Here is a 16,032-nt window from a genome sequence, read left to right on the forward strand (position 1 = left end):
CAGTACCGAGGGAGCGCCGCACTGACGGAGGGTCAGTACTGAGGGAGTGCCGCACTATCGGAGGCTCAGTACCGAGGGAGCGCCGCACTGTCGGAGGGTCAGTACTGAGGGAGCGCCGCACTGTCGGAGGGTCAGTACAGAGGGAGCGCCGCACTGTCGGAGGGTCAGTACTGAGAGAGCGCCCCACTGTGGGAGGGTCAGTACTGAGGGAGCGCCTCACTGTGGGAGCGTCTGGACTGGGGGAGTGCCGCACTGTGGGAGGGTCAGTACTGAGGGAGCGCCGCACTGTGGGAGCGTCTGGACTGGGGGAGCGCCGCACTGTCAGAGGGTCAGTACTGAGGGAGCGCCGCACTGTCGGAGGGTCAGTACTGAGAGAGCGCCGCACTGTGAGAGGGTCAGTACTGAGGGAGCGCCGCACTGTCGGAGGGTCAGTACTGAGGGAGCGCCGCACTGTCAGAGGGTCAGTACTGAGGGAGCTCCGCACTGTCGGAGGGTCAGTACTGAGGGAGCGCCGCACTGTCAGAGGGTCAGTACTGAGGGAGCACCGCACTGTCGGAGGGTCAGTACTGAGGGAGCGCCGCACTGTGGGAGGGTCAGTACTGAGGGAGCGCCGCACTGTCAGAGGGTCAGTACTGAGGGAGCGCCGCACTGTCGGAGGGTCAGTACTGAGGGAGAGCCGCACTGTCGGAGGGTCAGTACTGAGGGAGCGCCGCACTGTCAGAGGGTCAGTACTGAGGGAGCACCGCACTGTCGGAGGGTCAGTACTGAGGGAGCGCCGCACTGTCAGAGGGTCAGTACTGAGGGAGTGCCGCACTGTCGGAGGGTCAGTACTGAGGGAGTGCCGCACTGTCGGATGGTCAGTACTGAGGGAGCTTTGCAATGTCGGAAGGGCTGTATGTCTGGGATTTGGAGCCTGCAGGAGGTTAGAGCTGGGGTGGGTATGTTGTTTCCCAGGCTGGAGAAGTTCAGAGGCAGTCCCGTATACCAGGGCCAACCCTGCTGCTGCACATTCCACAAATTCTTCGACATCCTCCCCACCTTCTCTGACAAGAATGCTCACTGAACAAACATTGTCCGTATAAATTTCACAACGCACAGAATTCCACAACAACATAAGCCTCTGATTGACGAGAAAGGGTGTAGCCGTATCCCAAAAGGCCAGGGATCAGCAAGAGCGGGGGGGGGGCCATGTTGGGCCTTCACCCAGAAGCCATTGCAGCCGCCCTAATTGAGTTTGGGCCCAAAAACCGATGAAGTGTCCGCGGAGATTTCCAAAATGGGGTCTCGGTTAATTCAGCCCACAGGTTCCAGATAGTTCACTGCTGGACTGACGTCGCTCGGGCCTAGTTCGAGGGCTGAACGTTTGCGAGCCTGCAGCAGAGGAGGATATCCTGCCAGGAAATGGCCATGTCCTGGAGCCTGGTGCAGGGGAGGGGGAAAAGGGTGGGGTCGGGATGGGTGCTTTCCCACAGCCTCGGGAAAGGGAAGAGTCGGCGGGAATGCTCGAGGGCTCCGCTAGCCTCCCCTTGCTGGTTGACGGGAGGATGTGGGGATATTGGCTGCTTCAAAGAGGTGGGGAGAGAGAGCGGGTCAGGGAGAGGAAGGCAGGAGCGAGGGAGGGAAAGGGGGCGAAGAGCGAAAGAGAGAGGGAGAGGAGGAGGGGAGATGACAGCGAGGGAAGGCGAGAGTGAGGGAGAGGGGCAGAGGGAGAGGGAGGGGAAAGAGAGACAGAAAGAGGGGTGAGACAGAGAGGGACAGTGACAGAGATAGGAAGCTGGGAAGAGAGTGAGAGAGATACGGAGAGGAAGGGGGAAGAGGGAGAGGGGGCCAAAGGCCGGGATTCTCCACATTGCAGTCACGCTCGGCGCGGGGGCGAAGAATGGGCGTCAGACCAGCGATCGGGTCCGACGCAGTTGACGCGGCCGCCCTGGTGGGGGGGGGAGGGGGGGGGATCCGTCACCGGGGGGGGGGGGGGGGCCTCCAGGATGGCCAGGCCTGCGATTGAGTGCCATCGATCGGCGGGCGCGCGGGATTTGGGGGGGGGGGGGGCCTATATTGTCGGGGCCGGACCGCGGTGTGGGTCCTCCGTGTTGCGCGGGGCCACTGCTACAGGCGGCCCGCCGCGTGCCTGCGTGGATCCCCAGCCGGATGTGCAGGGCCCCATATCGGCAGCAGGAGTTGCGAGATGCACTCCAGGGCCCTGATACCCCCCCACCCCCCCCCCCCCCCCCCCCCCCCGGACATAGCCCCATGATCAGAGAACCCCGCCCAAGGAGAGAGTTGGGAGGTGAAGGAGGAAGAGAGAGGAGAAGTGAGAGAGAGAGCAAGAGGGAGAGAGGGAGAGAAAGGAGTGAGAGAGAGGGAGAGAGAGGAGAAGTGAGAGAGAGAGAGCAAGAGGGAGAGAGGGAGAGAAAGGAGTGAGAGAGAGGGAGAGAGAGGAGAAGTGAGAGAGAGAGAGCAAGAGGGAGAGAGGGAGAGAAAGGAGCGAGAGAGAGAGAGAGAGAGGAGAAGTGAGAGAGAGAGAGCAAGAGGGAGAGAGGAGAGAAAGGAGCGAGAGAGAGAGAGAGGAGAGAAAGGAGTGCGAGAGAGAGAGAGAGAAAGGAGAAGTGAGAGAGAGCGCAAGAGGGAGAGAGGGAGAGAAAGGAGTGAGAGAGAGAGAGAGAGGAGAAGTGAGAGAGAGAGCAAGAGGGAGAGAGGAGAGAAAGGAGCGAGAGAGAGAGAGAGAGAGAGGAGAAGTGAGAGAGAGCGCAAGAGGGAGAGAGGGAGAGAAAGGAGTGCGAGAGAGAGAGAGAGAAAGGAGTGCGAGAGAGAGAGAGAGAGAGAGGAGAAGTGAGAGAGAGAGCAAGAGGGAGAGAGGGAGAGAAAGGAGTGAGAGAGAGAGAGAGAGGAGAAGTGAGAGAGAGAGAGCAAGAGGGAGAGAGGAGAGAAAGGAGTGCGAGAGAGAGGAGAGAAAGGAGTGAGAGAGAGAGAGAGAGAGAGAGGAGTGCGAGAGAGAGAGAGAGAAAGGAGTGCGAGAGAGAGAGAGAGAGAGAGGAGAAGTGAGAGAGAGAGCAAGAGGGAGAGAGGGAGAGAAAGGAGTGAGAGAGAGAGAGAGAGGAGAAGTGAGAGAGAGAGAGCAAGAGGGAGAGAGGAGAGAAAGGAGTGAGAGAGAGAGGAGAGAAAGGAGTGAGAGAGAGAGAGAGAGAAAGGAGTGCGAGAGAGAGAGAGAGAGAGAGGAGAAGTGAGAGAGAGAGCAAGAGGGAGAGAGGAGAGAAAGGAGTGAGAGAGAGAGAGAGAGAAAGGAGTGCGAGAGAGAGAGAGAGAGAGGAGAAGTGAGAGAGAGAGCAAGAGGGAGAGAGGGAGAGAAAGGAGTGAGAGAGAGAGAGAGAGAGGAGAAGTGAGAGAGAGAGAGCAAGAGGGAGAGAGGAGAGAAAGGAGTGAGAGAGAGAGGAGAGAAAGGAGTGAGAGAGAGAGGAGAGAAAGGAGTGCGAGAGAGAGAGAGAGAGAGGAGAAGTGAGAGAGGGAGAGAAAGGAGTGAGAGAGAGAGGAGAGAAAGGAGTGCGAGAGAGAGAGAGAGAGAGGAGAAGTGAGAGAGAGAGCAAGAGGGAGAGAGGAGAGAAAGGAGCGAGAGAGAGAGAGAGAGAGGAGAAGTGAGAGAGAGAGAGCAAGAGGGAGAGAGGAGAGAAAGGAGCGAGAGAGAGAGGAGAGAAAGGAGTGCGAGAGAGAGAGAGAGAGAGAGGAGTGCGAGAGAGAGAGAGAGGAGAGAAAGGAGTGAGAGAGAGAGAGAGAGAGGAGAAATGAGAGAGAGAGCAAGAGGGAGAGAGGAGAGAAAGGAGCGAGAGAGAGAGAGAGGAGAAGTGAGAGAGAGAGCAAGAGGGAGAGAGGAGAGAAAGGAGTGAGAGAGAGAGGAGAGAAAGGAGTGAGAGAGAGAGGAGAGAAAGGAGTGTGAGAGAGAGAGAGAGAGAGAGAGAGGAGAAATGAGAGAGAGAGCAAGAGGGAGAGAGGGAGAGAAAGGAGTGAGAGAGAGAGAGAGAGAGAGAGAGAGGAGAAATGAGAGAGAGAGCAAGAGGGAGAGAGGGAGAGAAAGGAGTGCGAGAGAGAGAGAGAGAGAGAGAGAGGGGAAGTGAGTGAGAGACCAGAAGGGAGAGGGAGAGGAAGGGGTGAGAGAGACGAGAAAGAGAGGGGAGGGCAAGAGGGGGTGAGTGAGAGAGTGAGGTAAAAGAGAAAAAGAGTGAGGAGCAGAGAGAGAGAGAGAGAAGTGAATGAGAGGGAAAGGAAGAGAGAGAGGAAGGGAGTGAGCAAGACGTGAGAGAGGTGGGGAAGAGAGGAGCAAGAAGAGAAGACTGTGAGAGCGAGAGGGGGAGAGAGAGCAGCGAGAGGAGAGCAAGGCACAGAATGTAACTTTCATAGAATTTACGGTGCAGAAGGAGGCCATTCGGCCCATCGAGTGTGCACCGGCTCTTGGAAAGAGCACCCTACCCAAGGTCAACCTCCACCCTATCCCCACAACCCAGTAACCCCACCCAACACTAAGGGCAATTTTGGACACTAAGGGACAATTTAGCACGGCCAATCCACCTAACCTGCACATCTTTGGACTTGTGGGAGGAAACCGGAGCACCCGGAGGAAACCCACGCAGACACGGGGAGGACGTGCAGACTCCGCACAGACAGTGACCCAGCCGGGAATCGAACCTGGGACCCTGGCGCTGTGAAGCAACTGTGCTATCCACCGTGCCACTGTGCTGCAATGTGGTTGAACAACGTACATCGTCCCCAGTATAAATAACTCCAGCAAATCCACGATCGAACCACATTGGTTTGGGGTTGAAGGTCATTAGTGTGGCCTCGCAGACGCTAACGTACCTTGTGGCTCCTGGACTGGACCACTGTCCACACTCCCTCCGTAACCGGAGCTCTGACAGAAAGGAGGAGCCCAACCTGGGTCACAGTGACAATTCTCGTTACTGTTACAGATCTACAGGAGGGACGGAGAGAGGAAATGTCAGGGGTTTGGGGCACACCAACACCATTACAAATCACACAGCACGGTGCACCAGCAGAACTGCGGCAATTACATTTGGGATTGTGTACAATGGGAGTGAACGGGAAGGGGTTTGATCCATTGGGAATGTGTACAATGGGAGTGAACGGGAAGGGGTTTGATCCATTGGGATTGTGTACAATGGGAGTGAATGGGAAGGGGTTTGATCCATTGGGATTGTGTAAAATGGAGTGAACGGGAAGGGGTTTGGGTCCATTGGGATTGTGTACAATGGGAGTGAACGGGAAGGGGTTTGGGTCCATTCGGATTGTGTACACTGGGAGTGAATGGGAAGGGGTTTGATCCATTGGGATTGTGTAAAATGGAGTGAACGGGAAGGGGTTTGATCCATTGGGATTGTGGACAATGGGAGTGAATGGGAAGGGGTTTGATCCATTGGGATTGTGTACAATGGGAGTGAATGGGAAGGGGTTTGATCCATTGGGACTGTGTACAATGGGAGTGAATGGGAAGGGGTTTGATCCATTGGGATTGTGTACAATGGGAGTGAATGGGAAGGGGGTTGATCCATTGGGATTGGGTACAATGGGAGTGAATGGGAAGGGGTTTGATCCATTGGGATTGTGTACAATGGGAATGAACGGGAAGGGGTTTGATCCATTGGGATAGTGTACAATGGGAGTGAACGGGAAGGGGTTTGATCCATTGGGATTGTGAACAATGGGAGTGAATGGGAAGGGGTTTGATCCATTGGGATTGTGTACAATGGGAGTGAATTGGAAGAGGTTTGATCCATTGGGATTGTGTACAATGGGAGTGAATGGGAAGGGGTTTGGGTCCATTGGGATTGTGTACAATGGGAGTGAACAGGAAGGGGTTTGATCCATTGGGATTGTGTACAATGGGAATGAACGGGAAGGGGTTTGATCCATTGGGATTGTGTACAATGGGAGTGAACTGGAAGGGGTTTGATCCATTGGGATTGTGTACAATGGGAGTGAACGGGAAGGGGTTTGGGTCCATTGGGATTGTGTACAATGGGAGTGAACGGGAAGGGGTTTGGGTCCATTGGGATTGTGTACAATGGGAGTGAACGGGAAGGGGTTTGGGTCCATTGGGATTGTGTACAATGGGAGTGAATGGGAAGGGGTTTGATCCATTGGGAATGTGTACAATGGGAGTGAACGGGAAGGGGTTTGATCCATTGGGATTGTGTACAATGGGAGTGAACGGGAAGGGGCTTGATCCATTGGGATTGTGTACAATGGGAGTGAACGGGAAGGGGTTTGATCCATTGGGATTGTGTACAATGGGAGTGAACGGGAAGGGGTTTGGGTCCATTGGGATTGTGTACAATGGGAGTGAACGGGAAGGGGTTTGGGTCCATTGGGATTGTGTACAATGGGAGTGAATGGGAAGGGGTTTGATCCATTGGGATTGTGTACAATGGGAGTGAATGGGAAGAAGTTTGGGTCCATTGGGATTGTGTACAATGGGAGTGAACGGGAAGGGGTTTGATCCATTGGGATTGTGTACAATGGGAGTGAATGGGAAGGGGTTTGGATCCATTGCAAACATGGGTTTGAAAAGGGGGAATTGCAGCCCGGAATCCCAGTTGGATTCCCTGGCTTCCATTAAAGCAAAGCATCTGCTTTCGGAAGGATTAATCTTACCCCGTGGCTGTGACACTTCTGGAGGCATTCCTGTACTCCGAATGTTGAGATATCCTGGCATGTCCTGTTGATACAGGCCTGAGGGAAAGAGAATGGGGGCTTAAATATAGGAGCAATTCAGCCTCTCAAACCTAGCCCACTGCTCAATAAAATAACGGCTGACGTCACATTATCTCCCTCACCTCCACTTTCCCACCCTCTCCCTTCATTCCCACTAATCTACGGAACTCTGCCGTGAATATATTCAGCTACGGAGCTCCACAGCGCTCTGGGGTAGCGAATTGTCTCTGGACGCGCACAGTGTGATCCCACCCAATCGTTGAGTCAGAGGTCCCAACCAGGGCAGCTCGAGCCGCATCCCGAGATGAACCTTTGGAGGCCCTGAAGCCGGCCCTCTCAGCACCCCAATCGTTCCCGGCGCGTCGCAGTACCGGTCGGGACGGTGAGCGGGGTGGGGGTTGGAGGGCAGGGATCGGGAAGGAGGTTCTGGCACAACTTCGGTCTTGGGGCAGAAAGAACCAGGTGTGTAGGCTCCCCGTCAGTCTCCTGTGAACCTCCCCGATAACCCCGCCAGGGAACTAGTCCGCGCACAAGCCCCCGATGTGTTGGGGACCGTGGCGCTGCCTCTTAGTCAAACAGCCGTCCGAAGCTCGCTATCCAGACTTGACATCTGAGGAGTTGCCCCCTGGGCACGGGTAAGGAAGGTAACAGCTTACCTACAAACCCAGACCTCAAATGATGTGCGATAGATGGGCCAATGTTCTTGCCAATGTGGATATATGCAGGGGAATCTCAGGGGCCACGTATGACGGTACAATCCCCATACATATTAATTTCCCACCGGTCCAAAGTTTCCGGTACCCAGAGACCCTGGCAGCCTGATCGAGGGTCTCTGTTAAAGATGCATCAAATACCTCTCAAGCTTCAAGTCTGCGCCTTTTGGGCGTCGATCGCCCCCAATGAGAGTGACGGAAATGCATTTCTCTTCTTCCTATCCGCAGATTCGGATGTCTCACACCACCTCTTCGCAGGTGGTGTATAATGTTTTGTTCGAAATGTGCTCACTATTGGCATGTAGCAGACATGGTAACCACCAGGTGCAGAGCAAGATCCCGTAGGCCGCATTGCGAAAAGGACCCAAATAGTCTGTCATGTTCGGTGATGGATCAATTTCACACAGACCGATGGGGAGAACTTCCTCAAGGCTCCGCGCATCCCCTCTTCCAATAGCGACCATGGGATCGTTGACATTAACCAGAGAGGGCAGACGGTGACCTCGGTTTCATATCCCAGCCTGAAAGATGGGACCTCTGACAGTGCGGCGCTCCCTCAGTACTGACCCTCCCACAGTGCGGCGCTCCCTCAGTACTGACCCTCCCACAGTGCGGCGCTCCCTCAGTACTGACCCCCCCCCACAGTGCGGCGCTCCCTCAGTACTGACCCTCCCACAGTGCGGCGCTCCCTCAGTACTGACCCTCCCACAGTGCGGTGCTCCCTCAGTACTGACCCTCCGACAGTGCGGCACTCCCTCAGTACTGACCCTCCGACAGTGCGGTGCTCCCTCAGTACTGACCCTCCCACAGTGCGGCGCCCCCTCAGTACTGACCCTCCGACAGTGCGGCGCTCCCTCAGTACTGACCCTCCCACAGTGCGGCGCTCCCTCAGTACTGACCCTCCGACAGTGCGGCACTCCCTCAGTACTGACCCTCCCACAGTGCGGCGCTCCCTCAGTACTGACCCTCCGACAGTGCGGCGCTCCCTCAGTACTGACCCTCCCACAGTGCGGCGCTCCCTCAGTACTGACCCTCTGACAGTGCGGCGTTCCTTCAGCACTCCCTCAGTACTGACCCTCTGACAGTGCGGCGTTCCTTCAGCACTGACCCTCCCACAGTGCGGCACTCCCTCATTACTGACCCTCCCACAGTACGGCACTCCCTCAGTACTGACCCTACCACAGTGCAGCGCTCCCTCAGTACTGACCCTCCGACAGTGCGGCGCTCCCTCAGTACTGACCCTCCGACAGTGCGGCGCTCCCTCAGTACTGACCCTCCGACAGTGCGGCGCTCACTCAGTACTGACCCTCCCACAGTGCGGCACTCTCTCAGTACTGACCCTCCGACAGTGCGGCGCTCCCTCAGTACTGACCCTCCCACAGTGTGGCACTCTCTCAGTACTGACCCTCCGACAGTGCGGCGCTCCCTCAGGACTGACCCTCCCACAGTGTGGCACTCCCTCAGTACTGACCCTCTGAAAGTGCGGCACACCCTCAGTACTGACGCACCGACAGTGCGGCGCTCCCTCAGTACTGACCCTCCGACAGTGCGGCTCTCCCTCAGTACTGACCCTCCCACAGTGCGGCTCTCCCTCAGTACTGACCCTCCGACAGTGCGGCGCTTCCTCAGTACTGACCCTCCCACAGTGCGGCTCTCACTCAGTTCTGACCCTCCGACAGTGCGGTGCTCCCTCAGCACTGACCCTCCGACAGTGCGGCACTCCCTCAGTACTGACCCTCCCACAGTGCAGCACTCCCTCAGTACTGACCCTTCGACAGTGCGGCGCTCCCTCAGTACTGACCCTCCGACTGTGCCGCGCTCCTTCAGTACTGACCCTCCGACTGTGCGGCGCTCCTTCAGCACTGACCCTCCGACAGTGCAGCACTCCCTCAGTACTGACCCTCCCACAGTGCGGCGCTCCCTCAGCACTGACCCTCCCACAGTGCGGCGCTCCCTCAGTACTGACCCTCCCACAGTGCTGCGCCCCCTCAGTACTGACCCACCGACAGTGCGGCACTCGCTCAGTACTGACCGTCCGACTGTGCGGCGCTCCTTCAGTATTGACCCTCCGACAGTGCGGCGCTCCCTCAGTACTGACCCTCCGACATTGCGGCACTCCCTCAGTACTGACCCTTCCACAGTGCGGCGCTCCCTCAGTACTGAACCTCCCACAGTGCGGCACTCCCTCAGTTCTGACCCACCCACAGTGCGGCACTCCCTCAGTACTGACCCTCTGACAGTGTGGTGCTCCCTCAGTACTGACCCTCCTACAGTGCGGCCCTCCCTCAGCACTCACCCTCCCACAGAGCGGCGCTCCCTCAGTACTGACCCTCCGACAGTGCGGCGCTCCCTCAGTACTGACCCTCCGACAGTGCGGAGCTCCCTCAGTACTGACCCTCCCACAGTGCGGCGCTCCCTCAGTACTGACCCTCCCACATTGCGGCACTCCCTCAGTACTGACCCTCCGACAGTGCGGCACTCCCTCAGTACTGACCCTCCCACAGTGCGGCACTCCCTCAGTACTGACCCTCCCACAGTGCGGCGCTCCCTCAGGAAGGACCCACCCTCGGTCCTGGCTGTGCGAGTGCCAGCCTGGATGGTGGGACTCCAGTCTCTGGTGTGGCTGCTCGAACCCATGGACCTCGTCTCTGATACGTTGAATAGACAAGTGACACTTTAGCCCATCGGACCCTCCGGGCTTCCGTACCTTATTGTCGCCACACACGGTGCCTGGCATAACCATCGCTGGGTCAGCAATGTCATCGCCAAAGTTAAAGAAAGTTCCTCGACAGCTGTACTCCTCTCTGCCGACCTTGATGTTGGTCACCAGAATTTCAGCGTTGGAACCCAGGACGGGTCGGTCGTTGCCCCCCTGGCACTGGATCTTGCCGCACTTGGCATCTCTGTGAACCACAGGGGACAACACTCAGGCCTTTCCATTCAATACAACAACAACTTGCATTTTGACAGCACCTTAAATAGAATGACATCCCCCCCCCCCAAAATGCTTCGCTGGAGCGGTGTCAAGACAGATTTGTCCCCGACGGTAATCGGGGGTTTTCAAATCCGGGGATCAACTGCTCGGAGGGAGAGAGACAGAGAGAGAGAGAAAGAGAGAGAGAGACAGACAGAGAGAGAAACAGACAGAGAGAGAAACAGACCGAGAGAGACAGACAGACAGAGAGAGACAGACAGAGAGAGAGAGAGAGAGAAAGAGAGACAGAGAGAGAGACAGAGAGTCAGACAGAGAGAGTCAGACAGAGAGAGACACAGAGAGAGACACAGAGAGAGAGACAGAGAGAGAGACAAATAGAGAGACAGAGCGAGAAACAGAGAGAGAGACAGAGCGAGAAAAAAGAGAGAGAGACAGAGAAAGAGACAGAGAAAGAGTCAGACAGAGAGAGTCAGACAGAGAGAGTCAGACAGAGAGAGACACAGAGAGAGACACAGAGAGAGACAGAGAGAGAGACAGAGCGAGAAAAAGAGAGAGAGACAGAGTGAGAAAAAGAGAGAGAGACAGAGAAAGAGACAGAGAGGGACAGACAGAGAGAGTCAGACAGAGAGAGTCAGACAGAGACAGTCAGACAGAGAGAGACACAGAGAGAGAGACACAGAGAGAGACACAGAGAGAGAGACACAGAGAGAGAGACACAGAGAGAGACACAGAGAGACAGAGAGAGACAGAGAGAGAGAGAGAGAGAGAGAGACAGAGAGAGAGAGACAGAGAGAGAGACAGAGAGAGAGACAGACAGAGAGAGAGAGAGAGAGAGAGACAGAGAGAGACAGACAGAGAGAGAGAGAGACAGAGAGAGAGAGACAGACAGACAGACAGAGAGAGAGAGACAGAGAGAGACAGAGAGAGAGAGAGACAGACAGAGAGAGAGAGACAGGGAGAGACAGAGACAGACAGAGAGAGAGAGATGTCATAAGAACATAAGAACGCAAGAACGAGGAGCAGGAGTCGGCCACCTGGCCCCCTCGAGCCTGCTCCACCATTCAATGAGATCATAGCTGATCTTTTGTGGACTCAGCTCCACTTTCCGGCCCGAAAACCATAACCCTTAATCCCTTTATTCTTCAAAAAACTATCTTTATCTTAAAAACATTTAATGAAGGAGCCTCTACTGCGTCACTGGGCAAGGAATTCCATAGATTCACAACCCTTTGGGTGAAGAAGTTCCTCCTAAACTCAGTCCTAAATCTACTTCCCCTTATTTTGAGGCTATGCCCCCCCTAGTTCTGCTTTCACCCGCCAGTGGAAACAACCTGCCTGCATCTATCCTATCTATACCCTTCATAATCTTATATGTTTCTATAAGATCCCCCCTCATCCTTCTAAATTCCAACGAGTACAGTCCCAGTCTACTCAACCTCGCCTCATAATCCAACCCCTTCAGCTCTGGGATTAACCTAGTGAATCTCCTCTGCACACCCTCCAGCGCCAGTACGTCCTTTCTCAAGTAAGGAGACCAAAACTGAACACAATACTCCAGGTGTGGCCTCACTAACACCTTATACAATTGCAGCATAACCTCCCTAGTCTTAAACTCCATCCCTCTAGCAATGAAGGACAAAATTCCATTTGCCTTCTTAATCACCTGTTGCACCTGAAAACCAACTTTTTGCGACTCATGCACTAGCACACCCAGGTCTCTCTGCACAGCAGCATGTTTTAATATTTTATCATTTAAATAATAATCCCTTTTGCTGTTATTCCTACCAAAATGGATAACCTCGCATTTGTCAACATTGTATTCCATCTGCCAGACCCTAGCCCATTCACTTAGCCTATCCAAATCCCTCTGCAGACTTCCAGTATCCTCAGCACTTTTTGCTTTACCACTTATCTTAGTGTCGTCTGCAAACTTGGACACATTGCCCTTGGTCCCCAACTCCAAATCATCTATGTAAATTGTGAACAGTTGTGGGCCCAACACTGATCCCTGAGGGACACCACTAGCTACTGATTGCCAACCAGAGAAACACCCATTAATCCCCACTCTTTGCTTTCTATTAATTAACCAATCCTCTGTCCATGCTCCTACTTTCCCCTTAATACCATGCATCTTTATCTTATGCAACAACCTTTTGTGTGGCACCTTGTCAAAGGCTTTCTGGAAATCCAGATATACCACATCCATTGGCTCCCCATTATCTACCGCACTGTTAATGTCCTCAAAAAATTCCACTAAATTAGTTAGGCACGACCTGCCCTTTATGAACCCATGCTGTGTCTGCCCAATGGGACAATTTCCATCCAGATGCCTCGCTATTTCTTCCTTGATGATAGATTCCAGCATCTTCCCTACTACCGAAGTTAAGCTCACTGGCCTATAATTACCCACTTTCTGCCTACCTCCTTTTTTAAACAGTGGTGTCACGTTTGCTAATTTCCAATCCGCCGGGACCACCCCAGAGTCTAGTGAATTTTGGTAAATTATCACTAGTGCATTTGCAATTTCCCTAGCCATCTCTTTTAGCACTCTGGGATGCATTCCATCAGGGCCAGGAGACTTGTCTACCTTTAGCCCCATGAGCTTGCCCATCACTACCTCCTTGGTGATATCAATCCTCTCAAGGTCCTCACCTGTCATAGCCTCATTTCCATCAGTCACTGGCATGTTATTTGTGTCTTCCACTGTGAAGACCGACCCAAAAAACCTGTTCAGTTCCTCAGCCATTTCCTCATCTCCCATTATTAAATCTCCCTTCTCATCCTCTAAAGGACCAATATTTTCCTTAACCACTCTTTTTTGTTTTATGTATTTGTAGAAACTTTTACTATCTGTTTTTATATTCTGAGCAAGTTTACTCTCATAATCTATCTTACTCTTCTTTATAGCTTTTTTATTAGCTTTCTGTTGCCCCCTAAAGATTTCCCAGTCCTCTAGTCTCCCACTGATCTTTGCTACTTTGTATGATTTTTCCTTCAATTTGATACTCTCCCTTATTTCCTTAGATATCCACGGTCGATTTTCCCTCTTTTTACCGCCCTTCCTTTTTGTTGGTATAAACCTTTGCTGAGCACTGTGAAAAATCACTTGGAAGGTTCTCCACTGTTCCTCAACTGTTTCACCATAAAGTCTTTGCTCCCAGTCTACCTTAGCTAGTTCTTCTCTCATCCCATTGTAATCTCCTTTGTTTAAGCACAAAACACTCGTGCTTGATTTTACCTTCTCACCCTCCATCTGTATTTTAAATTCCACCATATTGTGATCGCTCCTTCCGAGAGGATCCCTAACTATGAGATCCTGAATCAATCCTGTCTCATTACACAGGACCAGATCTAGGACCGCTTGTTCCCTCGTAGGTTCCATTACATACTGTTCGAGGAAACTATCGCGGATACATTCTATAAACTCCTCCTCAAGGCTGCCTTGACCGACCTGGTTAAACCAATCAACATGTAGATTAAAATCCCCCATGATAACTGCTGTACCATTTCTACATGCATCTGTTATTTCTTTGTTTATTGCCTGCCCCACCATTATGTTACTATTTGGTGGCCTATAGATTACTCCTATCAGTGACTTTTTCGCCTTACTATTCCTGATTTCCACCCAAATAGATTCAACCTTATCCTCCATAGCACCGATGTCATCCCTTACTGTTGCCCGGATGTCATTCTTAAATAACAGAGCTACACCACCTCCCTTACCATCCACTCTGTCCTTCCGAAAAGTTTGATACCCTCGGATATTTAACTCCCAGTCGTGACCATCCTTCAACCATGTTTCAGTAATGGCCACTAAATCATAGTCATTCACGATGATTTGCGCCATCAACTCATTTACCTTATTCCGAATACTACGAGCATTCAGGTAAAGTACACTTATGTTGGCTTTTTTACCTCTGTTCTGAATCTTAACACCTCGATCAGTAACCGGAAATAAGTTATATTTCCTCTTAACCTTTCTCCTAATTTTCCTTGTCGTCGAACCCATATCTTCCTGTAACAACCTGCCGCGTCGCTTACCATTAATGTTTTCACTTCCCGTTTTATTTCTTTTAGTATTCCTGGTCCTATTCACTGAGCTCTCCTCAGTCACTGTACCTTGTACTGTCGCCCTTTTTGATTTTTGACTATGGCTTCTCTGCCTTACACTTTCCCCCTTACTGCCTTTTGTTTCTGTCCCTGTTTTACTACCTTCCAACTTCCTGCATCGGTTCCCATCCCCCTGCCACATTAGTTTAAACTCTCCCCAACAGCTCTAGCAAACACCCCCCCTAGGACATTGGTTCCAGTCCTGCCCAGGTGCAGACTGTCCGGTTTGTACTGGTCCCACCTCCCCCAGAACCGGTTCCAATGTCCCAGGAATTTGAATCCCTCCCGCTTGCACCATCTCTCGAGCCACGTATTCATCCTCTCTATCCTGACATTCCTACTCTGACTAGCTCGTGGCACTGGTAGCAATCCTGAGATTACTACCTTTGAGGTCCTACATTTTAGTTTAACTCCTAGCTCCCTAAATTCAGCTTGTAGGACCTTGTCCCGTTTTTTACCTATATCGTTGGTGCCTACGTGCACCACAACAGCTGGCTGTTCACCCTCCCCCCCCCCCCCCCCAGAATGTCCTGCAGCCGCTCCGAGACATCCTTGACCCTTGCACCAAGGAGGCAACATACCATCCTGGAGTCTCGATTTCGTCTGCAGAACCGCCTGTCTATTCCCCTTACAATTGAGTCCCCTATCACTATAGCCCTGCCATTCTTCTTCCTGCCCAGCTGTGCAGCAGAGCCAGCCACAGTGCCATGAACCTGGCTGCTGCTGCCTTCCCCTGGTGAGTCATCTCCCTCAACAGTATCCAAAGCGGTATATCTGTTTTGCAGGGAGATGACCGCAGAGGACACCTGCATTGCCTTCCTACTCTTGCTCTGTCTTTTGGTCACCCATTTACTATCTCCCTCGGTACCTTTCACCTGCGGTGTGACCAACTCGCTAAACGTGCTATCCACGACGTCCTCAGCATCGCGGACGCTCCAAACTGAGTCCATCCGCAGCTCCAGAGCCGTCAAGCGGTCTAACAGGAGCTGCAACTGGACACACTTCTTGCACGTGAAGGAGCCAGGGACAGTGGACGTGCCCCTGAGCTCCCACATCGCACACGAGGAGCATGACACGGGTCTGAGATCTCCTGCCATGTCTTAAACCTTCGGTTAACTTGAACAACTTCAATTTCCCCCCCAAAAATTTAACTAAATAAATAAACAATGAAGAAAAAAATAATATATATATATATATACACCAATGAAAAGAAACAGAAAAACAGAAACACTACTTACCAGTCACAAAAAGCACTTCCTCCCCACCCAGCTTTGAATTCCCACCTCGATTCAAATTCCCAAACTCACTCTTTGCTGTCTCACTCTGGCTGTCTTCTCTGTCTCACTGGGAGAACTGTCATAATATACCCCAGTATATCATGGTGCAGACACACACACAGATGGACACACAGCAAGACCAATCAACACACACAACACCGCAGCCAATCACCAGTTAGAGCACACTCACTATAAAGACAGAGGGCATCAGTTTTCCCGCTCATTCGGGATGCAGCCTCTCAGAAGGACAGAGCTTACAGCTTACAGCACAGATCCTCAC

At 53.0% G+C, this 16,032-nt stretch overlaps 1 protein-coding gene across 4 annotated transcripts in view; it reads right to left on the reverse strand.

Moving 5' to 3' along the window:
* The window catches only part of adam15 (ADAM metallopeptidase domain 15), a 148,918-nt gene that overhangs the window by 36,087 nt on the left and 96,799 nt on the right, over positions 1-16,032 (reverse strand). For all 4 annotated transcript variants that reach the window (XM_072490561.1, XM_072490562.1, XM_072490560.1 and 1 more), the window contains exons 16-18: positions 10,138-10,333; positions 6,658-6,735; positions 4,846-4,957 (exon numbers count right to left, since the gene is read on the reverse strand). In XM_072490561.1, the coding sequence (XP_072346662.1) occupies positions 4,846-4,957; positions 6,658-6,735; positions 10,138-10,333 (386 nt within the window). The remainder of the gene's footprint in view (positions 1-4,845; positions 4,958-6,657; positions 6,736-10,137; positions 10,334-16,032) is intronic.

This window comes from Scyliorhinus torazame, chromosome 26, assembly GCF_047496885.1.
Source record: "Scyliorhinus torazame isolate Kashiwa2021f chromosome 26, sScyTor2.1, whole genome shotgun sequence".
NCBI lineage: Eukaryota > Metazoa > Chordata > Chondrichthyes > Carcharhiniformes > Scyliorhinidae > Scyliorhinus > Scyliorhinus torazame.